Raw genomic sequence first — 25300 nt, 5'->3', positions numbered from 1 at the left:
GACACTTGTTTGTATGCTCTACCTGATTAAAGATTATTTTTGATAAAACAGAGTGACAACCTATCATTAGTCTTAACATGGTAGTGAGGAAAATGCTCAGGCAAGAGAGTACAGCAAGATACTGAGCTCTAGAGGGCACAGAGAGCAAGCATTAATGACAGCAGCACTACTTCCTTTCTGCATTCCTGGCCTTTGATCAGGAAGATTCCAAGCTCATCAAGATTTCTAATTTGTGCTTGTAAATTACACCATATTATGATATTACACTTTTTCCCTCCCAAACATACTGCTGCTGTGAGGTGTTTTGTAGAAATTAGTACCAGTTGATTCTGAGCACAGCAAATACTGCAGCTTTATCACCCTGACCTTACAGTACAGTTCACAGGACCAGCAATTTGGGAATTTTCACTGAGAGCTGTATGCCTCTCCCTTGCTGTCTCTGACACAATGGTACTGTAAAATAAATAATTTAAAACTGCCAATCAAAACTTTACAAGATAGTTCATTACATAAATTTATAAAAGGAAATAGAAGAATGCCTCTACTTCTCCAATAGAGATGAAAAGTTCTTAGAAGATCTTGGTAGCATTTACATACAAATACATTTCAGACTGAGTTTTATAAATCTGCAACAATGTTCTATTTATGTACAACAGCTTCAAAATCACAAAGTATACAACCTTTTTTCTTCATATGCACATGTGACATGACAGCCCTGTATAACAGTCTGCCATTAGGGACAGCATTAGGAAACAGATCTTGTATTCCATTACCTTTACCCAGCTTACTCTAAAATTTGTTCCAAATCATTTTCATATGTTTGAATTCATTTGTTCTGTTTGCATTAAATTATATTTGCTAAAATGGGAAAAAATGTATAATGTAAAAGGAATGGAATGTTTCATAATGCCAGCTTCTACTGCTAACATAGAATACAACATTAGAAAGCAAGAATAAGCCTTTGTAATACAGTCTAATTGAACACTAAAAATTACTGTAGTTCAGTGTGATATATCTGCATTCCAAATCTATATAAAGTTGAGGGAATCTCATTCTCATAGTATAACAACACGAGAAATAAATTCAGTGTTTCTTGGACTAAAGATGTTGACTTGTGAAGATAAGAAAGTCATCCAACACCACCCTCAGCTTTCTGTCCACCTGGAAATGCGTATTACTCGTTCTACAATCTTGAGAGATTTAGTGAGGGACGTATTTGCCTTTAAGCTATGGTAGTTGACAGCATATGGTGTTCATGTAAAGAAAAAACAATAGCTCTTCCTTAATATTGTCAGCAGTAGAATGCTGCAACTCAACATTCAAAGCCACCCAAGCTTCAGCCATTTCTCCAAAGCTCAAAAGCTAATGCAAGCCAGAAGCTGGAATCAAGTTTGGTAGAACATACTTAGAAACATCAACTGCAGCATCCTGATTTTGCAAGCTCCCTCCATGGATGTTGGATGATATCCGCAAAGCTGATGGCTAAAAATTACAAGTCTCTGAACTCATCATTCATCAAAGAGAGAAGATTAGTACTATTTTTTCCCCATAAATGTTAACATTCCCTAAACAGCTCAAATTTTCACTCTTTATGAAACAAACAAATTCAATTAAAAAAAAAACAACCCCACAATTACGGCAAGGTGGTGAGAAAGGTTAGTGATTCATATTATTTACCAATTTAGGAAGACTGAAACTGAGTACTTGTCTCCAGTTAAGTGGTGCATACATGTGCAAATTACACAGTCAGTTGAAATCATGACTTCTGACTGCTCTCTCAGGTATGTTCCACAAGTGCAAAAGGACATTAAAATACATATTGCTGATGATGATTATGCCAGTATGCAGGGGAAAAAAAAGTACTGACCTTTACAAAGCTAAAACAACCAGTGGAAAAGTCATGTCCTATTTGCACAAAGCATATCCAGAACATCTGAAATAGAATATTGTTCAGTCTCATAAAAGAAAGACACTAAACTGTCAGGAATTCCTTCTCCACGAAAGCTTGGTGTTCTAGGTGATGTTTTTTAAAAAAAGTTATTACATTGCTACAAACTTTTTTAGACTACTTCTAGCTTTAGCAACAAAAAAAGTTATTGAAAGTATTGTCTGTAGTACCAGACTTGTTTTTCTGCATGAAAGGCTGCGAAGCTACAAATATTTTCTTCTCAAACATAACACTATTTAACTTAATTTGCCAATTTAACTTGGCTTAATTCAAGGGTGAATTACAAATAAACGTAGATAGAGCTCAATAACACATTTCTTAATAATCATAAGAGGAACTATGGGTGTTTAGTCTAGTTAGTACTGTAGTAACTGAACTTTTCGCTTTTATGTGCCAAACAGCATTTCCATCCTTAGATTGCAGTGCCAAGAAAATCTACTATTTCATTCCAAACATTCAACAGTAATACACCAACTATACATATATAAATATAAAGCTGCCAATTTTGCAGAACAAATTCAAATGACAAAATACTTGACATTCGACCCGTTTCCTGGAAGCAACTTACCCTGCAACAGTATAGTAAAATATTTCAACTATTATAAGCAGCTCATCTTGTTCATAAAACTGAAAATCAAATTTGGGTATAACATCCAATTAGAATTCTTACTGTTGCAAAACATAAATATAATAACAATATTCTTGTACAAACTTTTTTTTTTTTTTTTTTTTTTTTTTTTGCAACTTCTAGCTCCATTTTTCTTAAATAGGTAATACACTTCTACAAAGTGTTAAACTGGGATGACAGTTAAAACCAATTTTAAATTTAAATCCGAAGTTCATGGCTTGTTATCACATTTTCAGAAAGGAGACAAACATTTAATTTCATAGAAATGTATGTAAAAAGAGATGCAGCAGCAATGTTACACAAGCTTACTGCACTGGCTACAGATTTACCAAATGTTGAGATTAGTTTTTGAATTACTAGAAAACAAGCAAATATAATTTAAGTGTAAATCCACAATGCTTATTATAAATGTCTTGAGAGGCAAAGAATTTGTGGCCTTAATATGCATCTTAATATAATAAATATACCATCTTAAGGAATTTTAATTCTCTTGGTTGATTGTTTATTAAAAAAGTAGCACTCAGTGAAATGCCATTAGTTTTAGTAATTTAGTTCTACTGATTACAATGATAAAATTGCAAAGAAAAACATAAAGCTATCAGAATAAGGAACAAGCAATTCACTAGACATCTTGCAGATGCTGCCAAATAAGCTACAGCCTCTGTTAGGCATTAAGTTTCTAATTAAGGGAGATGTAATTCTCCTGGATCATTTCACAGTGGTGACATTGAAAGTGATAAGCTTGACTACTTATCTTTCCAGAGAACCTTCTACATATCGATAGGCCTGTACTTGCCTACAAGCACCCTGTGGTACAGTCTCCATTCTAAGTCTCAAACTTGGAGTTCAAATTCTTGATGAATCTTAAGAGAGGTCCTCATACCATCTACAGACTTCTTTCTCTGATGGAACTAAACAGAAAGGAGAAACTCTGGCCATGACATAAGACAGTAAACAGCACTGTAGAGACTGGAATTCCCTCTAGGAAAAGATGAAGACCTGCCTGCTGGGCAGGTCATAAAGCACACTGGTAGAAGGCATAGTTTGGGGAAAAGAAAAATTATTGAGGCAATTCCTCTGAAATTCTCTTGAACTTTCTGTTTAGATCAATATGGCTCTAATATGAAGTTTAATAAGGCTGTGGACATGGAGTTGGCTAATGCAGCCAAAGAATCTTCTGAATACTTGAGACATACTTCAAGTACGGAAATATTTATATGGAGCGTAAATTCTCATGTTTTATTTTCATCCCGAAAGAAACATGACCTACTTTATGAAAGATAGCAATTGTAGGCTTGGGGGCCATTACCAAATTAAAGGGAGACAGATCTTTCTCCAAAATGATCTTACATAGAGAAGACCTCAATGCAGCTTTCAGTAGCACATGATTTTGAACAGCACTGAAAGACTGCAAAGGCCTTGTTGTTCTGAGATGGGTTTAAAGTAGTAATGATTACTGAACAATTCAACCTAACTATACTTTTATTGAAAATATCAACTAGTATATCATTTGAATTTGCCCTCTTCCACCTTATTTCCCTCCCCATTCATTTCCACTGCTGACACTTAAACCTATCTATACGCTCACTGGGAGAGAAGAGGCAAAAATAAACTGTGGCTACATTCCTGCCTAGGACAGTTACAAGTTTAAACTGGGAAAGTAAGGTAAATAAGGTAAAAGGTTAAAAGAGACACAGGGTCTCGGTCCTTTCTCACCAGACTGGTTGCTAACCGTCAGGTACCAAAATTCAGACAGAAAGCAGCAAAAAATAGGCAAGCAGCAGACATTGGATAATCTGTTCCCATTCTTGTACTCCAGATAGTTTTCATACTGTCTTAATTTTAAAAAACCCTACATCTAAAAGGTAATGGTCTTTCAGATGTCTTTGTCAGCACTGAAGATTCTAGCTAGTAACAGTGATAATGAATTAAAGTGCTTTGCACACTAAGTTGATGAAACAATGCCATTGAACCCAATTTTCCGAATTATACCTAAGTCATCTGCCAGCACAAAGAAAAATCTGAAACAGGGTTTGGGCTACTAGGGACAGAAGTGAGGAGTAAATGACCAAAAGAGATGAGTAGGTTATAGATAACTGTAGCACAGGCACAATATCCCAGGATACAGTCAAAACTCAGAGTGGTGTTAGAAATTTGACCACACCTTCATATATAAACAAGGCAGAGTCATTTGAGCCCACCTGCTCCAGAAAAGAAACACATTTCATCATGCAAGGCACTCTTCAGCCCTGCTAGCTGCATCACACACTCAGTATTTCTTGAAACAGTGCCCCAACTTTTGATTCTGAACACATACCTGGTCACGTTTTATGAACAGGCAGCACAAATCTATTTGGTGAAGGATAATCTATTTACACACACATAAATACACTTGTGTTCTCCCAAGTATTTTTTAATCTTTTGAAAATTAGAGAAAAAAAAAGAAAAAAAAAAAGAAAAAAAAAAAGCTCTTTATTATTTAGGAAAGTTAACCGTTAGTTGGCCTGTACAGCAAGACAAAAGGTTTGCTGTTTTTTCCTTTAGCATGCTCCCACTACTGTGGGAAGCAGAAATGTCTGAGAAGGAAACCACCTTGCATAACATTGTACTGAAAAGTCTGAGTAGTTTTTTTTTGTTTTTTTTTTTTTTTTAAAGCTACAACAGTAGCTTTGCATTTTTAAACATGGCTTGAGTTTTAGAGATGAGCAGATAAGTTTTAAAAGCCCTTTACATAACGAAGACACTAGAATCTAGAATATTTTCCTAATGCTATAAAGATATAAAAAACTGTTTTAAAAACTTAAAACCTAAGAACTCGAAATTTAACCTGTCTATAATTTTCCTGAACTTTTATAGTACATTTTTTTCTGCATCATTCCCAAAATGCAGCTTAGCAAGCCCTGAACTGTTTTTCTTAAGATTATCATGAAATGAAAAATAAAATTTAAAACCACCGTATGTCAAAGATCTGAAAAGCTATTATATGCAACCAAATTGCTCACAACTTGATCAGACTACAACCATCTCAAGCTCTGCTACATGGGATGGCTAAAATTCATTATTAAAAAAAAACCAAAACTTTCTTGCTTTATTTATATTGCTTTTTAAAAGAACGAGTAACAATATTATTCAGCGTGGAATGTTAAGTGTTTATGCAGTAGCTCCCTTACAAAAGGAGGACATATCTTCAGATGCCACAAAGTAGTACTTAGCACACTGCTATGTTTTCTTAGGTAGAAGGAAAATCAACAACTAAGTTGAATATATTTTTTCTTAAGTGACTGAGTGATGCTGAACTTAGTTCACAGCATGCTAATTAATCACTCTAGAAACATCATGCTAAGTCAATAAGCATCTACCTCCAAAAATGAGAATTCAGTGATTGCTTTTGGAACAGTTAGTCTTTGTTCACACAAACACTTGCAGTAACTAGAGCGGATGTTTCCACATTGGTATGTGAGATGCTTCAAAGTTATTTCATCTGTGGAGTTGGCATCGGTAGCCATAGATCCTGACTTGAGGAAAAAAAAGTAATAAAATCTGAAGCCATCACAACACCACGTAGTACAATCTCATCCCTTTAAAAGCCTACAAACACATGCTTGCTTCTTGTTTAGAATACTTTCACTGTACTCCCAAACTGGGAGACAGAATGAGATTTACTGGGAGTGAATAGGCAAGCAGCCATTTTTGAGGAGCAGCAAGAAGGCAGACAAATATTTCTTATCCTATAGCATAGCCTAAGTTGTTACGGTCCTTGTCCAAGGTGGTCATTGAAAAATCCTGTCAAGCAATTTCTAAGCCACTAATGCATCAGCGCTCGTTTTCCTCCACTTAAATTAGAGCCTGAGCAAATGAAATAGCTGAGAAAAAACAACTCTCAAAATGGCTACAAATAACATTCTTATGAAGTAGCAGAACAGCAATTAGCAAACAGTGCTTTTATGGCTAGCCAACTGCAACTGGTCACCTGATGTCAGAAATTTGGTTCAGAGTTTATATTTATTTATTAAAAAACATCTATGTGGAATAAAACTACTTTCTTTTGCTTTTATCAATTACTTTAAAACAGAAAAGTAAATTGCAGGAAATAAGCAGTTATTCAAATACATCAACTCTCACTTGGGCTTTGAAGTTTAACAACCACACACCAAACCATGCACTGCTTGTGGTTTTCAACACTTGGAGGCAATGAACTCTTGTTCTGCTCCTATCACAAAGAGGAGTCAAGGAGTCACCTGCTGAATCATCCAAACCATAACCAGACTGACACATTTCCTCTGATGTACTTCCCATTCAATTACTTGTCTGGGTATATCTTCCTTGGTCATACAGGAAAAATAAAAACAACACACACAACAAATGGAGATGTATGCTTGCAAATTGCAGTGTACCATTAGGCTTATTCACATGACACTACTTTAGGCACAAAAAGGGAAAAGAAAGGAAAAAAAGCTTGCTAAATTATCAGATGTGAGAGATGTAGAATCAAAGACAAAGCAATGATTTACTTCCTTCAGGAATTAGATCAAAGGGAAAATGAGCAAGAATGCACAAAAGTACCTGTCCATCACATCTTTGTATTTTTTCACCTCTAAATTTTAAAACAGTTTATTTCCCCTCTCACTCTTCCCCCCCGTGCTTTGGAAAAAAGCTTATATCCCTAAAGCTAATCAGATATTTTCCTTTGTTTAAAAATAATGATTCATTATACTTTTCATTTATCACTTAAGTAGAAAATGACAATTAGCAAAACAGATTTATGTATTTTTAATTAAATTCCAAATTCTGAAACAGATGACTGAACTCAGCTAAGTAAGTCTTTTTGAAGTATCTGCTTTCTTAGTTTTGTGCACTAATAATCCCTTTTTTGGAGCTTGGATCTAGCACACAGCGTTTAGCTTATTTATAATAATAATAATAATAATCTAAGTAGTGAATATGGAAGCCTTTGTTTTGGCTTCATCCAATTGATGGCTCAATGGAAATCTCATAGAACTTTGCCTGGGGAATTCCTGTATGCTTTCAACTGAATAAAAAGATACGGTCAATTACATTTCATATCATACTATGTAATCAAATAGCTCAATTATTCTACAAGCAAATATGATGTTAAGTTTTGCAATGACTGTATTAAAAGGGTGTGGAGTTGAGTTTGGAACGTTGCTTTACTACACTATTCAAGATCAACCCTTGCTTTATATGGGCAGTAACAATTAAGCAATTTCTAAACAGAAATACCTCTTTATTTATATTGAGGCAAAAACATACATTCAACCAAATGAGATGACATCCTTTAACACCAACTCAAAATCTAACAAAATCTAACACAAGTCCTTTTGGAATGCCTGAAGCACGACAGAGAAATCAAGTGAACTTCTGGAAGTTTGCTTCCCTTCCAGCTCAAAACAATCTTCTGCTTGTGATACAAGCATTCTCAGCTTACTTCACCATCAATGTCAATGGACCTGTTAAAGATGAAATTTTCAAGTCTCCAAGGGCAATTAATTGCCATGTCCAATTACCTTCATGTTGAACATTATTTCCCTAATATCCCTAGCTACAGCTTCCCATATGTGAACTTCTCATGTTGTAACCTGTAACTGTTACCTTTTGTCCTGTTACTGTACATTTCTGATAAGAATCTGCTTCCGCTATACACACCCATTAAGTAGTTAGCTTACAATGACAATAAGATCTCCAACTAGCTTTCTCTTCAGAAGACTGAGCAAACCTAGATCTTTCAGCCTCTCCACACACAAGGTATTTCAGCTCCTTAACTGTATAGATTGTAATCCACTGGGCTTGCTCCAATCAATACAACTTATTCTAGGAAGTTCAAGACTGTACCCAGTACATCACATGTTGTCTAAAGTTGCAAATAAAGGGCAAAAAACATTTTGCTGGATCTGCTGGCCACTCTCTTGCTAACATAGCTCAGTATACAGCTGGCCTTCTTCACTACAAGGTAACATATACATTGCCAACACCTGTTCAAACTGTTGTCCACTAGAACTCGTATTCTGCAAAGCTTCTTTCTAGCTGGACAGTCCTAAACCCATACTGTTGCACGAGGTTAATCTCAAGATGCAGGACTGAGCACGCCTTTGTTGAAGCTCAGATTCCTGTCAGCCTGCCTCTCTGATTTGCTAAGGGCTGCAAAGAGCAACTCTGCTCTGTAACCCATGGCCCACTGCCCCCTGTTTGGCATCACGTGAGTTGTATAGCGTCTGTTCCATCCCACAGTGAAACAGTGAACCCTGAGAAGCACCACAAATGGACGCCATGCTGCTGCATGCACACAACCCTTGAAGTCCATTCATCCTAACCACAACGCATCAGTTGGGTAATAAGAAAACAATGAGAGACAACACTAAAGATGTTAGGGATCAAGGGCTTCCCACAGAAGGGCACAATCATTGCATTCTACCTGCAAACTCTGGTGTGTTGCACAACGGAGCAATTTTTTTCCTTTCACATTACTAGGTATAACACTTTAATGTTTATGCCACCTGTTTAGAATACTGACCAGAAATTTGTATTGTCCACCTTTTTAAGCATCAGCAGCTATATATACGTACACACACACACACACACACAAGTTCCATCTGTCTACAAAGTTTCCCAACTAAATAGGTCAAGAATTAAAAAAACCTTCAGTCTCAGTGGTCTGGATACATTCTGGATACATTTCTTATCACTGTCTGATAAAAGTGCACGAACAACAGATGGAACAGCAAGAAGAAGATAGGGAGATACCATTATCTTTTCCTTCAAATATAAAATATTTACATTGTACATTCACGATCAATAAAAGACAGCATCCTTCAATTGCAACTCAAATGCAGACATCAAGAATCAAAATGAACACACTAAGACTTGAATGCTTCAGTAGAAAAGCTAGTACCTTGTGCTGGTCCACAGAAATTGTGTGTTGAACACAGAACAATGGAGTCTGATGCCAGAGTCAAAATATTTGACTAGGCAGACTATGGACTTGCTCCAGTAAATTCCTACTTTATGCAATCAACTACAATTTGTCTTGAGGGCCCATGTATGTACATCTTTTAGCTTATTAGACATTATATGCTGCCACGCATAAAGTGTGCAATACAGAATAATTCAAATGTCACATGGGTTGAATTTTAAGATGCAATTATTCAGAGGAAAAAAATGAGCATCTCATTGTACAATTAAAAGCAGAGTTCAGCATGCATCACCGAAGGCAACTAATTCCTATATGTGCGTACCCTACTTTAACATTCACAGCTGGCAAACAGCAAAACTACAAGCTCTTAAAGTACTTTCAGATAAACGTTCTTGGTCTTACAATTTACTTCATTTAAGTTTCTAGAGTAACTACAGTCAGTTTAATCGTTAATGTTATGTCTTGTTAAAAGATACACTTTAACAAGTTATCATCACACTGTAGTATTGGAAGTACCTGAGGTTTTCCCCAGAAAACTTTTGTCAACACGTTATCTGAAGCTCTGAAGAGCACTGGAAATTGGCTATTTTGCTTGCTTCGTATTCTCTTAAAAAGAATTTATAAATGAATCAATTACAACAACAGAGCTACGGTAACTAGAACCAAGTTATGTAGTTAGAATTCTGAAACAATTCACAAAGCAATCATTCATTAACTATTAATTTCTCTATCAAAGCACTTATTGAGCACAAACTTTGTATACTTAAATAAGCAAAAAAATTTTTAGTTACATTAACAATCTCATAACTAGCTAGAACAGTTAACATCTACAGAGCTCACTCAAACAAGCAAGTCTTACTTCCTTATCAGAACACATATAAAAGTCAAACATTAAAAGCTACGGCATTTCTCCTATCAACGAGTACATGCAGGAGGAAGAGTTATAAAGGCACATATCCCACTAAAGCTGTTTCACAGATTATTGGTACACTTTAAGGAGCATTGATACTAAAGTTAAAATTACCAAAATATGTTGGGTTTTTGTTTTGTTTTTTTAAGTCACATTCAAGCAAATTGTATTTGCACAAATTCTAATGAAGCCCATGGAACACAGATGTTGCAAGCCTGATTCTATCTGTAATTATGCTTCTCTGATCAACTGTATTTGGAGGAGGGTTCATCCATTACCATAGTTTGCTTAAAAACAAAAGCCCCAAATTTCATCATCTTCAGATTTACAGTTTAACAATAAAGATAGCAGCAAAAAAATAAAAAAAATCATAGGATTTGGAATATATGGTGTCAGAAAAGTTACAATACTTCCTGAGGACGTACATTTTACCTTGTTACTTGTTCTGGTTTTGAATATTATTCTAACCGTAATAATGTCAATCTCAAGAACATCTATCTGTTTCACACTGAATAGTTTGCAAGATCAGAGCCTTAAATATAAGCAAGGCAGAATATTCACTGCAACATTCACAGCAAAGCATACATAATTATATTTAAAACTGACCTCCCTACTAACAAGGGCTAAAAGACAACCTAAATACTATTCATCCTGGGACTGGGTTTTCAAGAAATGTAACAACAGTTTTGTGGAACATAAGAGGCTCCTAAACTGATTTCCCATATGGTTTTGATTATGAAATATATGTAGAATAGAGATGAAAAGATAACCTTTTACTTTCCTTCCCTCCAATGGCAGTTCTAACAATGATTAACAGTAGCCACTCAAATAATTCAGTCCCAACAGTTCCAGAAAATAAAAAAACACAGCTGAAGAATAAATTTACTATCACTGTTAGCAACCAATTTCCCTTTTATTCCACAGATATGCTCACATGGCAAGATCTTACTGTCTGATAAGTAAAGAATTTGCCATTTTATATATTCTTTATGGGACATACTGAATGTCAGCTGTATGAATGCACTGCAGAACAGGGCTGCCCAGCTGCGTTCCCTGCCTAGCGACACAGCACTCCCAGAACATTTCTGATCAAGGTAAGAACCAGCACGTAACAATGAAAACATACACATAGTGAGATTGAAGGTGTTGTCACAGCTACATGGCTTTAATCATTGTTTGTGAGGATCAGAATTTAGGACTTCAAAGCCTAAATCCCTACTTATGTTCTGTTATGTAAAATACAGGCTAAAATAGCTAGTAGCAGACAAGCCATAAATGCTTAGTACGACTAGATTGGGGTAGGGCAAGGAACAGGAATACAAAAGACAAGCACAACAGCTGGGTAGAGAAAATAACTTGAATAATATGGTAGTCTCACCCTGAAATATCCACACAGTCTCAAAGTACACATTATGTAATAATTTTGGATGGGGGCAGGGTAGGAGAACTGTACAAGAAAAAAAAACAAACACATTCTTCTCCCCCTTTTTCTTTGTTCCTCCAACTTACAAATAAGATGTAAAACATGGAAGGGAAGCTGCCCTTTCATAAATACATTAAGAAAGCTGCATTACACAAACTAATAAATATAATTGTCTGAAATGAAAGCAAGTCTGGTTAAACCTGATGCAGTATTCTGGCCTTGGGAGGTTGAGTTTTAAACAGTAGTTTTGTAATTTGAGGTTTCTGTTTGAGAGAATAACATGGCACTTGGTGAATAGGTTATCTATACCTGCGAGGTTGTAGATATACCACAACTATTCTCAATGAGAAAAAATACGTTGTCTTCCATATTATCTGCCTTTATCATCTGTACATTTTAACTGTACATTTTAAGCCATACTCTTCAAAGCAGGAACATCATGCAGTCTGTTCTCTCAAATGTGCAGTGTGATAGAGCAGGAGGCATTACAGGAAAAATACATTATATCATACAATATATTTTATGTGATGACAATGGGTGCATTGCAAATTTAAGTTATGTTAAACCAAAGAATATGTGTTAATTATATCACAAAGGAAAATTAGGCAATGCAAACTTACTGGAAAAAGTTCTTAAGTATTTTGTTATTGCTGTGTTTGCCAGAATCACTTGCATACAACATAAGAAACCAATCCTGAACTAATTTTGAACAGAAACTTTCTTCTGTAATTGCAGAATACTATCCAGTAAGCAAGAGAAAACAGCCACATACTTTAAACCACAGGAATTCTTACTGAAATGGATGAAAGAATAATTAATAAGCAACATGTTAAATTTTGTTTCTAATGTATCGATACACATACATAGCACAGCTTCTTCACTTCAGTTTCTCTCCTTGATTCTCAGTATACCTTAAAAAAAAATTCATTCCCCAAAATATAAATGAAAGAGAGCAAATGCTAACTTTAATTTCATTCTTAATTATTCCTTATCTCTTTGACTAAAGACTCACTTTAAGTGCTCTTTCTTGCTGCAGTAAGATACTATATGACAAATTGACAACATTATAGGGACCAAAGCTAAAGGTAAAAGGTTTTTTTTTCATTTTAGCAGGCACAAAGAACACAGGTTAAATGATTGTCCAGTTGTGCCCCAGATGCTGAACTTGCACTTCTCCCATTTTTCACTTCTATACATTTTTCACTGCTGAATGCACAAACGTACTGGCACTTAGCATCAAAGCAGACTGAAGTAATACAAGGACAAATACAAAGTCATTCTTTACTGACAGTCAGCAAACACCTGCCTGATTTATCCCAGTCTCTTAAAAATAACAAGCTTGCCTTAAGCCACTTTCAGAAAGTATCTTACACACAAAATAAATACTCCAGCAGTGATTTAAGCTAACCTGCTTGACTTTCAGGACTGCTAATCTATCTACTATATGCAGGTAGCATCACACAGCTGAAAAGCAACACTGTCCCAAACAACTTCTTAGCTTTGACTGACCAGATGAGACCTTCAGATTTCACGATGAAGCAGACTTGAGAGTCATTATTTTGTATACGTTCAGTCTGGAAAAAGAACTCATTGAAAGTTCTGGTGAAAGCTCTGCAGAGGAGGATTTGGATGTCCTTGTGAATTAAAAGGTGGACGTCAGCCAGCAGTGTGCTCTTGCAGCCCAGAAGGCCAACAGTATCCTGGGCTGCATCAAAAGAACAGTGGCCACCATGGAGAGGGAGGTGATTGTTCCCCTCTTCTCTACACTTATGAGGTCCCACTTGGAGTACTGTGTACAGGTCTGGGACTCACAGCCCAAGAAAGATATCCAGAGCTGTTGGAGAGGGTCCAGAGGAAGGCTGCAAAGATGATCAGAGGGCTGACGCATCTCTCCTATGAAGAAAGGATGAGGGAGCTAGGCTTGTTCAGCCTGAAGAAGGTTCTGGGGAGACCTCATTATGGCATTCAAATATTTGAAGGGAGCTTGTAAGAAGGAGGGGACTGACTTTTTACACTGTCTGATTGCAACAGGACAAGGGGAAACAATTTCAAAGTAGAAGAGAGAAGAGTTAAGCCAGACGTTAGGAGACAATTCTGTGCTCAGAGAGAGTAGCGAGGCCCTGGCACAGGTTGCCCAGAGAAGGTGTGGATGCCCCATCCCTGAAGGTGTTCTAGGCCAGGTTGGATTGTGCCCTGGGCAGTTTGATCTTGTGGTTGGCAGTCCTGCCCATGGCAGGGTGCTTGGGACTACGTTACCTTCCAATCCAAGTCATTCTACAGTTACTTTCAGCACCTAGCAAAATCTCTTTCTTGACTACATAACATAATGTTCAAATTCCAGCATACAGTCAGAGCCTGACATGGGCAGGGGGAGTCATCTACCACTACGTTAACTTGAGAGTGACTCAACCACACAAACAGCTTCTGCATCACTGAGCTGCTGTTGCTGACGGGCAGCATATATAAGGATGGCTTAACAGCAGCCATTGAATAACTGAACAACAAACTACAACAACCAAGTGCAACTGCTTAGCAGAATATCATCAGTTACTAACAGAAGATGTTTAAAGGTTATGGAAAAAAAAGTACATCAGTGTTCTAGAATCTGGAATACGTTAAGCGCACTGAAGCTTACTACATTTCAATCTTGACACCACAGAAAAACTCATCTGGCTTTAACTTCGGAGACTATTTTGAACTGTCTTAAAGACCTGGGAAGGAAAGATTTTTTGTCTTTTACACTTAGCTTTTAAAGTAAGAACTAAGGATTTCATAGACATCTAAGTGAAGCACGTTCATTCAAATTGACACAACTTCTTGAGATGTCTTTCATAAAACAATTCCTTTTTTCATCTCCTCCCAAACTTCTACCTTATCAAGACAGACATCCACTCTGGATTATTTAAACTTGGAAAAATGCAAGTGTTTTCTTTGAAAAAAATATCCATTGTTACAGCAAAAACCTGGGTTTCCTTTCAAGCAAGATCATATGATTATGCATTTATATTTTACTTTCCGCAGGAATTTACACACCCCCCCTTTGCATCCTGTTATTCATTTAGCGTTTCCCCTCACTTCAGCATGCTATGTTAATAACGGAGACCTGCTGGCTCAGAACGGGCACTCAAGGTGACAATCAACACTCACTCATGCACTCATCAGTTATTCTATAGGGCTCTCCTCACTTATTTTTTAAGCAGCACAAAATAATCCTTCAAAAATCAGTCCTGTGAGAAGCACTGGACAGGTAGATCATTAAAACAGTTATCTTAGGGAAGTGGATGGATTTGTTATTGTTGTTCTTAATTACATACTTTAAAATACTTCTTTCTCCTCTGGAAGGTCAATTTCAACTGAAATAGATTTTGTGCTACTTAAGTACTCTAAAATAGGAAAAAAGATTTTCCTCCTATTCGCAATAGTGAATTAGTCATTGTTTCAGATTGCTTCCTGATGTTTATCTTTAATCAATGTTAGCCTTTAAATGCTTTCAGATTGATACTGATTAATGATCTAATTTGTAATCTTATCTGTAAAGAAATAGCAAGAAGTCTTTTTCCAAGAAAAAAAAAAAAAAAAAAAGACAAGATAGCATCACAGAAGCAATTATATCTGACCGTATAAATAAATTTGCTTCATGCATCGGACATTCTGAACTACATAAAAAGATAATCAACATAAAACTTATTTTTCTTTTCAGACTCAGCTAATTTTTTTTATTTTATACTAAGTGCTAGAATGCATCTAGTATACACACTCATTCCATGCTTACTATAAGGAAAGTAAAAATTCTGTTGTTTGATTCATTATGACATGAATAACCTGCACAACACAGCTAGGGTCCAGCATATTCTTAGCAGTTGCATGTGTCCATATGAAGTGGTCTCCATCTGAACAGAGCCGCAACACAGTTTAATTTGCTTCAACTTTGCATCCATAAGTAGTCAAAACTGCAACTTGAGATGCATATACGATTTATCTCCTGCTATCACACATCTAATTTATCACTGTTTTAAGCATCTGAAAGCTGATTTAAGATTCAAATTAGAAACAATCAATGGATATAAAGTTTGGTGTGATGAGATTACAGGTTTTTGAATGTTTTTTAACAGCACAAAACTAGTAATGCAATTATTATTTTCCTAAACAGAAATTATAGTATTAGCCCCTTTATTCCAGGACCTTCAAGTGCAAATTAACAGAATACGACAAAACAAAAATCAAACATTTCCACTGCATGAGAAAGTGAGATTATCAATCCAGCCCACGTGAGGCAAAAAGTCTACAATCTTCTATTCATTTCAGAATATGTAACTTTTCTTCAAGAAAAATTCAAGTGCATTATTAGAATTGAAACTTCCTTTTCAATTCAGAAAAAGAACGCCAAACAAGATGAATAATTCGTTCATGCAATCAACATGAAATTACATCTCACCAAGACTTTGATGAAACTGATGTGCCAACAGAAAACTTATTTCCAGCGATATTTTTTTTTAAAATAAGGATATTTGCTATCATAAAATATTTCACAAACTCAAACCTTGAGGAGATCCCATACTAAGAACCATCCTGAATGTGCCCAGTAATCAAGACACTTGCACGTATTCATCAAGCAATAAAATACTGGATAACAGTTTACAAGCATTACCAAACTGAAGCCTTTAGTCAAAATAAATGAGAAAAAGAATTTTGTAGTCCTGCAGTAAAAAGTGAAACTATTGTAGGCAAGCTAGCTTTCTTCAGTCTTCTTATGCATGGTATGGAATCACTACCAAGACACTGAAATACCAAATCCTCAACCAATAAGGACAGAGGTTATTTTTTACAAAAAAAAGGTCCTTAGTATTTGCAGGTATCAGTGTAGATCCATCTTCAATATAGTATCATAAAATTTCTGATTACAAAAAGGAAATTTTTTTTTAAATACCAGCTCCTTGTTTTACTCCAGCAAAGACAAGGACTAAATCCTGCCTTTGAAGAAACCAGCAAGCACCCAATGCAGCCAACCACCCCTTTTCACCCTACAAAAGAACACAGATAATGATAGAGGGGGGTAGCACTCATCTACTGCCTCTGAGGCAGAATAGGAGAACATGCACATGGCCTGATTACTGCCCTGAGCACTGCTGCACTACGCAATCCCGGGCTATGGTCAGTAGACACTGCCCACACAACTGGAGAACCTTAGGTGTTGTCTTAATGCCTCGTGCTCTGCTTTAATCACAGCTTGAACACAGGAAAGACTTTGCCACTTTCTTTAGAAGTCACCTTCAGAATGAACTATGGGAAGAAGCATTAGTTGTTATTGCATATAATATGAAATCTTTTTGATGCATCATTAAGCAAAACATGCAGCGGATTGGAACTCATGATATTTACTCAATTGTAATGGCTTTATAAGGGCTATTTTCGGAGGGGTAAATGATAAATCCCAGCTTCTAATTTTTCAAAGTTTAAGAAAAGGACTGAAAGACTTATTAAGGGCTACACTGCCTCCAAATGCAAACCTTTGAAGGACTGATGAAATGTAAGTATTTACGTTTGGTTTTCAAGAAAGTGGAAAGCCTACTTTGTACAGTCATACTGTATATATCCATACAATTGTATGCTCCACTAAAATAGAAAAAAAATGATTTTAAGTACTTCAACAGCGAACACAACCTGAGTACAAGCAGCATTGTGCAGGCATTCCTAAACCAAATAAATTCCCAACTGTTACCTTCAAAAAAACTCTTGGCTCGCAAGTAACTGACGCTGAGCCTAAGCACAGACAACTTATCCAATTTGGCGATAACATCTTGAGGGAAAGGCAGAAGGCTTGCCAAGCGATCCAACTCCGCATTCAAACGGTCTCTGTGCCTCTTGGAGGGATTGGATTTGACTCCTTCGGCTGGAGATGGCTTTACTCTGTGGCAAAAAAAAAAAATAAATAAAAATAAAAATAAACAAAAGTTCTTTCCCAAAATGAAGGCAAATATTTGTCTAACATTACAACCTTTTAAACTTTGACATGCAAAACACGTTTTTCCTAAGCGACTTCTGTTCCTCATGGAAAAAAGTAGAATTCTATCTAAGATCATTTCACTTTCCTCCCCAACACATTCACTGTTAAACAAAGCAGTAAGACCTGCCATAGCTATCTGAACACGTAATGGATGTTTGCAAACTCAGATATAGCACTTGTAAAAACCTTCCTACACGCACATTTGCCTTGATTTCTTTCAAATTATGAATAATTCAACTTATTAGTGTACAAATTATTTGACAGTACACTCAGGTTGTTGTTGTTTTGGTGGTTTTTTTTTTACTTGAATTACATTTTTTCACAAATATCTTTAATTCTTCATCAAGGTTTGGAACAGGTTATTGTAAATTAGAAATAATAAATGGTTAAGTAACTTGCTAGACAACAAGGCACTCAGAACTGCACAAGAAAAGATACAGCTCAGTCAGCACGTAAAATCTTCCTTGCTAATACCACTGAACTCATTCTATATACCAACTCTTAGCTAATAATGTTTCACTTGAGTATGATATGACAAAGGTGGCTCTGCAAGGTGCATCATTTCTCAAGTATTATCCAGGCAAGACACTCACTTGAATACGATTAACACAATTTAAATATAACTCTAACAAAATAAATAAAACTCAAGATCACCAAATGTCATCAGTAACATTTAAATTTGCCTCAAATAGTTGTGTATAGAACAGCCTTCATTGAAGGCAAAAAAAAAAAAAACAACAATAAATTTCAAACTTTAAGCAAGTAAAAGCTGTATACCTGTCACTGAACAGCTCTCTATTACCAAATCAAAGCATGTTCCAAAAAGCAGAGGCCCCCTTGAAAACAGCTCATGACACGCCAATTAGAGCAGCACTGAATACCAGACTTCTCTATTTTCACAACTGCCCTCCCCTTTGCTTAAAATTTCTATTAGCAATTTGACAAGTTATGTTGAAACAATACGGAACTGGGCAATTACCTTCACAAATTGCTCATTAGATGTGATTGTTTTTGCATTACTTTCATGGAAGTTTTTACTTCCAAGTAGCCAATGCATAAGGATTCCCCAAATGCAGCATAGAACATTACTAAACATTAAGTTGGCGGTATTTTCAGAATACCATGATTTTATCTAATTTTATCTACTATGACCCAACAAAAAGCTGTGATTTAAATGGAACTGTCACGGACAAAAGAAATAAGGATGGAAATGAAGGGGAAATAAGTAGTAACTTGAACCATTTTCCATTCTCTTACATAAACTGTTGATGCACAGGGCTGCCTTAGCTGCATTGCAGAAAATTACCTTCAAGTACAATTAAATGCTATGTCAAGATAACTTTATTATTAAAAAAGGGAAAAAGGAAAAAGAAAAAAAAAAAAAAAAAAACAACAAAGAAAAACACTACAGAAGAAAACAGGTTTTAAGCTGACCTCCTGGGCACCACCTTTTACCTTACTTACAGGAAATTCAAACTCTCTAATCAATCAAAAGCCAGAGATTGCCACACACTCAGTATCTCTCAAGTAAAATACAGTCCTTATCATCCAACAGCTGCAAAACAAGCAAGGACTGCTAATTCTAGTTTTACCATTGTAAAAGAGGTACTACCGCAACATTAACTGACTACTGTTTTCAGAAGCCTGCTACAGACAACAGAAATTTCAATTGCACATGCTTACCATGCATGCCTTCATTGATATTAATAACACTACAAGTGCATGAGTATCTGGATCTTATTATTAAAAGGCCAAAATAAGTTTCAGTATTTATAGGCTAATTTGTATTTTAAAGGAAAATTGAAGCAGTTCCTTGAGAAAATGAAATACAGCACAGATATGTTTTGTTCATAACATACAAGAAAACCTTTAGGAGTTCATCAGAATGACTTCACTGATTAGAAAAAAAAAAAAGGGCACAAGGAAGAACACGCGTGTCACCTCTCTGACAGATTTAATCTTTTCAGCTGTGTGTACTTTTCATTTCATCTTCAATACAGCGTGTGTTAACATGTTATTCTTATGTCAATTGAATTAAACATAGGTCAGGTATATGAAACTCATCAGTTACTACTGAACAAGTGCTATATAGGTGACACCCTCCAAAATTCTCTATTTTAACAACTGAAAAAGACTCCTATGAATAGTCTTATCTGCCACAGTGAATTCACCATTTAGGAACGTTCAGCTGCTGATTCCTTTGGAAGAAACAGATACAATGCAAACTAACAATCTCTCTGCTCAAAAGCTTTTGTCAGCCTATCTTGAAGGGCAAGAGGCACTCTCCAGTGGTTCCTTCAGCAGACAATGAAACCAACAAAGTTTTAGGCAGCAAAGGGATAAAGATGTTCTCACTAAAAATCTCATGTGCTGCTCATCTGATGCTGTGCAACCGTTTGTCCTCCAGAAGCAGTCTGTCACTCAGTTGCTCAGGTTGGCTTAGTGACCAAGTGACTATGACAGAGCGATGGGGACAGCCAGAACACGAGGCAAGAGCAAAATCTTTACACTCAGTTTTAACACCCTTCAATGCTACCTAAGACCACAAGCCAGACTATACAGAAAAAGAAAAAAGCATGTTCTTAGCTGCCAACCATAGCATCTACATTTAATTATCTTCAGTTGCTGCAGCTATTCCTTGCAAACTGAATACTTTTGCAAGAAGTACTACAAAAAACCTTAAAAAAACAAAACAAACAAAAAAAAACACACAGGAAAAAAAAGCCATCAACCACACAAAATGAAACATTAAATGCAATGAATCTTAAGTAGCAGTTTACAGTTTATACGTAGCATACAGGTACACCAACAAGTGTACCAGTTATCAGCTAATCTAATAAGTTTATTCTAACTATGCCAAAAGTTTTGTAGTGCTTCCATTTCACACACAAGGTGCAAGCTGCTCTATGTGTGAAGAGCGCTTTAAACAAAGCAAGCTTTTAATGTTTTGGTTTTTTTTTTTCTTTACTGATGAACTTCCACTTCTTGGCACTTATTTGTTTATCTTGAAATAATAAATAGTTGTGAGGTTTATTGTTGCTGCTGCTGTTTTGTTTTGTTTTTTATTTTATTATTATTATTTTTTTTAAGTTAAACATATATTTGCACTGCTTTCTGAAATCACTATGCCTTAATATGTACCTTTAATTAAGGATCAACCAGCCAAACGTTTTTCTCTATTTAGTATCATGAATACATTCATGGTAACATGGAATAAAAGTGTATCATTTCTTATTTAGTCTGCTTTTTCAAGAAACATGCTGTTACGCTTTGTGTGTCTGCACAGTATGAAACATTTAAATCCCTCCACCCCATTCCTTGTCTATTACATTCATTCCGTTATGCAAAACAATTTCTACCCAAACACTGAAAAAGAGAACAACAAAGCAAATCACAGCAGGACTGAGCTAGCAGGCAGAAAAGCATAGGAATCTAAAGACAGCAAGGTGAAACAACACTTATATAAAATCCTTTACTTAATGTTAGGATCCACCTCCAGTAAACTTCACTTCAATAAAACAATGCATTTTATCTTACTAGCATGCAAAATCAGCAGTTCAGTTAATAATCAGTAGAGAAAAGGCATACAAGACCTTAAAAACAAAACAGAAATAGAACAGTCGAAGAAAAATTCAAAGCAGGGGCCGTGCAGAGCGGCCACCAGGGGGACCCGCACAGCTCCACCACCCGTGGGAAGAAATCTGCGGAAGGCTCCGAGGTTCTAAGAAAGCTACATTTCACTGGAATGCACATTGTGTATTAGGCTGTTGTTTTATTTCCCCTCCAGATGACAAGATAACAAGATGAAATGCAGGAACAGTTGCCGCTTAAGTTTTCCCATTATTGCGTTTTCTTTTCAGCTGTGATATGGTGACTCCCTACCGGATCAAAACAACACGTTTCTGTCAGGCGATTCCCTGCTGAGTCCAGTCCTTTACACGGCCCATAAAGATAGGGTGGCTGCAGGGGGAAGCTTCCTATATTGCCTCTGAGTTACAGCCATGACTTAAAGTTATTTGCACCTGAAGCAGGAAGTAGTTGTTCATTTGTTTTAACCCATGAGCACTGCTGCATGCTAGCTGCCCACTGCTACAGACTAACAACGACCAGGCTCCCTTCACAGCTACATCTATGACAAATGAAACATCAAAAAGAAGCAACCGCTTCACAAAAGGCACTACTCCCAGCAATGCATCACTTCTTTCATTTTAAAATTCTCTTTGAAGAGCTCTGAATTCTACTTGGAGGACAAAATACCAACTTCAAACAGACTCAAATCACAGCAGTGCCAAACCGTGGGGCAAGGAGCAGTGCTGGAACCTACAGGAGCTTATGACCTCTCTCCCTACTTTTTAGCCCAGTGAATGCTCTGTAATTAGCTATGTGAGAAATCAGAGCCTTCCTGCCACCCGCAATGCTCTGCGAGGTTGGTCTAACAGCATGAGCAACCAAAAGTCATAACCACTAGGAGAAGAAAAAGCAATATGTGCAAGATAAATTCTGAATGATTTCTGGTAATTGCAACAAGACTGGCTAATAGTAATGTCTTTTTTTAAGACATTATTATGTCTTTAAAAACCTTAATTATAATTATAGGTGAGCAAGCAAATGCAAAGGAGGAGACATCTATCTGTCCCTTTGGTATCAAAGGGCAGAATCCCAAATAGATATAGTTTCCATTAGCAACAAAAATAGGCTCCAAGTTCAACTAATATGACAAGCATGGCCACCAAATATAAGAAAATAGATTACGGAAAGAGATTAGTAACATAGATACAACAGTAACACAAAAAGGAAAGTTTCACATCCTCTAATCAAGACCAAGAATGTAATAGCCAGCCAGACATTAAGCGATGCGACCAAAAAGGCAGAACAGCTCACCCTTATGCAATTACAAGAATTACTTGCCCTCAGCAACCAACAGTTGACAAATACTACCAATGCATTTCTACTTCACAAAAAGACAACACTAATTTCTTCGTTAAAATCCAGAACTGTAGAGAAGACTGATTCACTGCTTCTACATTATAGATTGGAAATGAGTAATCGAAAAAAGCAAACACTGCTCTTCTCATAATGACTCTATCTTCTAGACAGAACTTTTTTTTAAAAAGGGTATGTTTAGAATTTTGCATTAATTTGTAGACTGGCTGTGTGCATGCACACATTCTCATAGCTCCAACTGTACAGAAGTGAGCACCCAGGCTGACTTCACTCCCTCCAGCACAGTTGTCTGCTGTCAATCTGAGAACATACACTTACATTGGGATTTTATTAAATATTCGTCATTCTCTTTAATGCTTTTGGAGTTCAGGTGATTATGGTACTATTACAAGAGTACTCAGTAATACACTGGGATTTTTTGAGCTTTGTATCACAGCTAGTTTTGCTAGCAGCTCCGAAGTTCAGCTCCTCTACTGCTTGCAACTGACACTGACTTCTAGTCGAAAGTGTGGGTTAAGCCGCCGTCCTGAAAATCACTCGCATGAGATGACCAGCCCGCAAAGCCTAGGGCTCAAACCTACCGCAGGTGCAAAACGCGAAAGCACTCAGGCACTAAGCTGCAGCCCAAGTTTGAAAATACCACTACAGACACTTGTTTTTTGGCCTCTTGGAGTGATCCGCAGCACCCGCAGTGGAACAACCGCCACCACCTGATGTAGCAGTGGGGGCTGCAGCCGGCCCAGCGGACCGAGGACAGCCCCGGGCTGAGGACCGGACCGATCCCCCCCACCCCCAACCTGAACGGGGCCGCGCCGCCCGCGCCGGGAGCTGTCACCTCAGGTGCCTCCCGATCTAGGTCAGCCGCCTCGAGCCGCCGCTCCCTGCTCCCACCTCCGCGCTCCGCCCGCCAGCAGCGAGGGGACCTCGATTTAGCTTTATTTTCACGAGAAATCCAAGAAAAATAAAATAAATCCCTTGGAACCCCCGGGGCGCCGGAGAAAGGCGGGCCCGCAGCCCACCCCGCACCGCCGTGCCCCGCAGCCAGGAGCCGCACAGGCACTCCGCGGCCGAGCCGGCGCCGGGAAGGGCGGGGGGAACCCGCGCCGGGGCAGCCCCACGCCGCGGTGCCCGGGCGGGACGGACGGAGCAAGGAAGCCACCCCCATCCCCGTCTCGGTCTTTCTCCCTCCCCGCCCCGCGGAGAGCCGCTTACATTTTCTGCACAGGTTTCCGCCGCTTGCGACTGGCGTAGGTGACATTGGGGTTCATCCTGTCGCGGCTCCAGCGCCCCGCACCGCCGCCGGCCGGGGGCCGCCTCGCCGCCCGCCTCGCCCCGGCTGCCGGGAGAAGGCGAGTCCCAGCGGCGCCGCAGCTCCTACCTCGCCCGCGGGCCCCGGCCCTGCCGCCCGCCCGCCCGCAGCAGCACGCTCGCAGCGGCGGCGCCTCCCCTGGCCCGGCGAGGACGGAGGGAGGCGGAGGTGGCGCGGGGCGGGGATCCCAGGTGATCGGCGGCGGCGACACCCACTCGCCGCGCGGCGCCTCCGCACGGCACAGGTGTGAGGGCGGCCGGCTCTTTGCGGCTCCGCTCAGCCCCGCGTCTCCCCACCGATCCGACGCAGACTCCCGTCCGACCCCGCCGTCTCCTCGCCCGTCTGCTAGCCGAGCGCCCGTCAGTGTGTGCGGCGCCCGGCCGGGCCGGGCCTCCCCTCCCCGCCTAGCTCAACCCAGCCCCGCTCCTCCCGCGGCCGCCGCCGCGCTGCCGGGCTGGGCCCGCCCCGCAGCCTGACAGTGCCGCCGCCCCGCGCCGAGGAGGCCCCTTGCGGCGGCCGCGCGGAGGGAGGAGGGGGCGGCCGCGCCGCCATGTTGGGAAGGTCAGGCGAGGGGACGGCGGCGGAGCGCCGCAGGCAGCGTGGGTTTGAGCCGGGCCGGATAGCGCTGCGGCGTGGAGGGAACACGAGGCACTCCGCCTTCTGCCGCCCTGAGACTGAAAAGACGCAAAGCGGGCCGCCTCCTGAAGCGGGCTGGGAGCCGACCCCGGGCAGCGGCCGGCTGGGGGAAGAGGTGGGAGCGCGGCTGCACCGAGCGCAGGGACCGCGGGGCGCTCCGCGCAACGCTGCGGGCTCCCTCAGCTCTAAGGGAGCGGAAGGGTCACTGGCCCGGGATGCCGTCAGTGCCTCGTGAGGGGATAAGGCCGCGAGTTATGGCGCTGAAACTAAACGGTGATGTTGAAGAAAAGGAGCAACATCGCGAAAAGCACAAGGTGCTGCCACGCTGTCGACAAACAGAACCGCTGAAGGAGCCCCTTCAAATGCCTCTGTGACCCGCCGCTGCTTCGCCCTCCTGTTTTCTTCCTCCGTTTCCTCTAACAAGAGCGGAGCTCTTCCCCCGGAATAACGGCAATAAATTTTGCCTCCGCGCTCAGCCTGGGAGTCGCCCTGTAAACACGGCCGTGCGCGGCGGTGCCTGCGGGAGAGCCTGGCTGAGAGCATCCCGGAGCAGGAAGCGCTCTCCCCGGC

General features: G+C 39.1%; 1 protein-coding gene across 1 annotated transcript in view; it reads right to left on the bottom strand.

Annotated features, from left to right (window-relative positions):
* The window catches only part of AHR (aryl hydrocarbon receptor), a 60747-nt gene extending 36615 nt beyond the window's left edge, over nt 1-24132 (bottom strand). Inside the window, exons 1-2 of the mRNA XM_052693431.1 lie at nt 23998-24132; nt 17557-17744 (exon numbers count right to left, since the gene is read on the bottom strand). Coding sequence (XP_052549391.1) covers nt 17557-17744; nt 23998-24053 — 244 coding nt within the window. The 5' untranslated portion in view covers nt 24054-24132. The remainder of the gene's footprint in view (nt 1-17556; nt 17745-23997) is intronic.
* Between the last annotated feature and the right edge of the window lie 1168 nt (nt 24133-25300).

This window comes from Tympanuchus pallidicinctus, unplaced genomic scaffold (assembly GCF_026119805.1).
Source record: "Tympanuchus pallidicinctus isolate F22 unplaced genomic scaffold, pur_lepc_1.0 scaffold3, whole genome shotgun sequence".
Taxonomy (NCBI): Eukaryota; Metazoa; Chordata; class Aves; order Galliformes; family Phasianidae; genus Tympanuchus; species Tympanuchus pallidicinctus.
The sequence above is the reverse complement of the archived record's forward strand: the minus strand, read 5'-3'. Positions and strand labels throughout refer to the sequence as shown.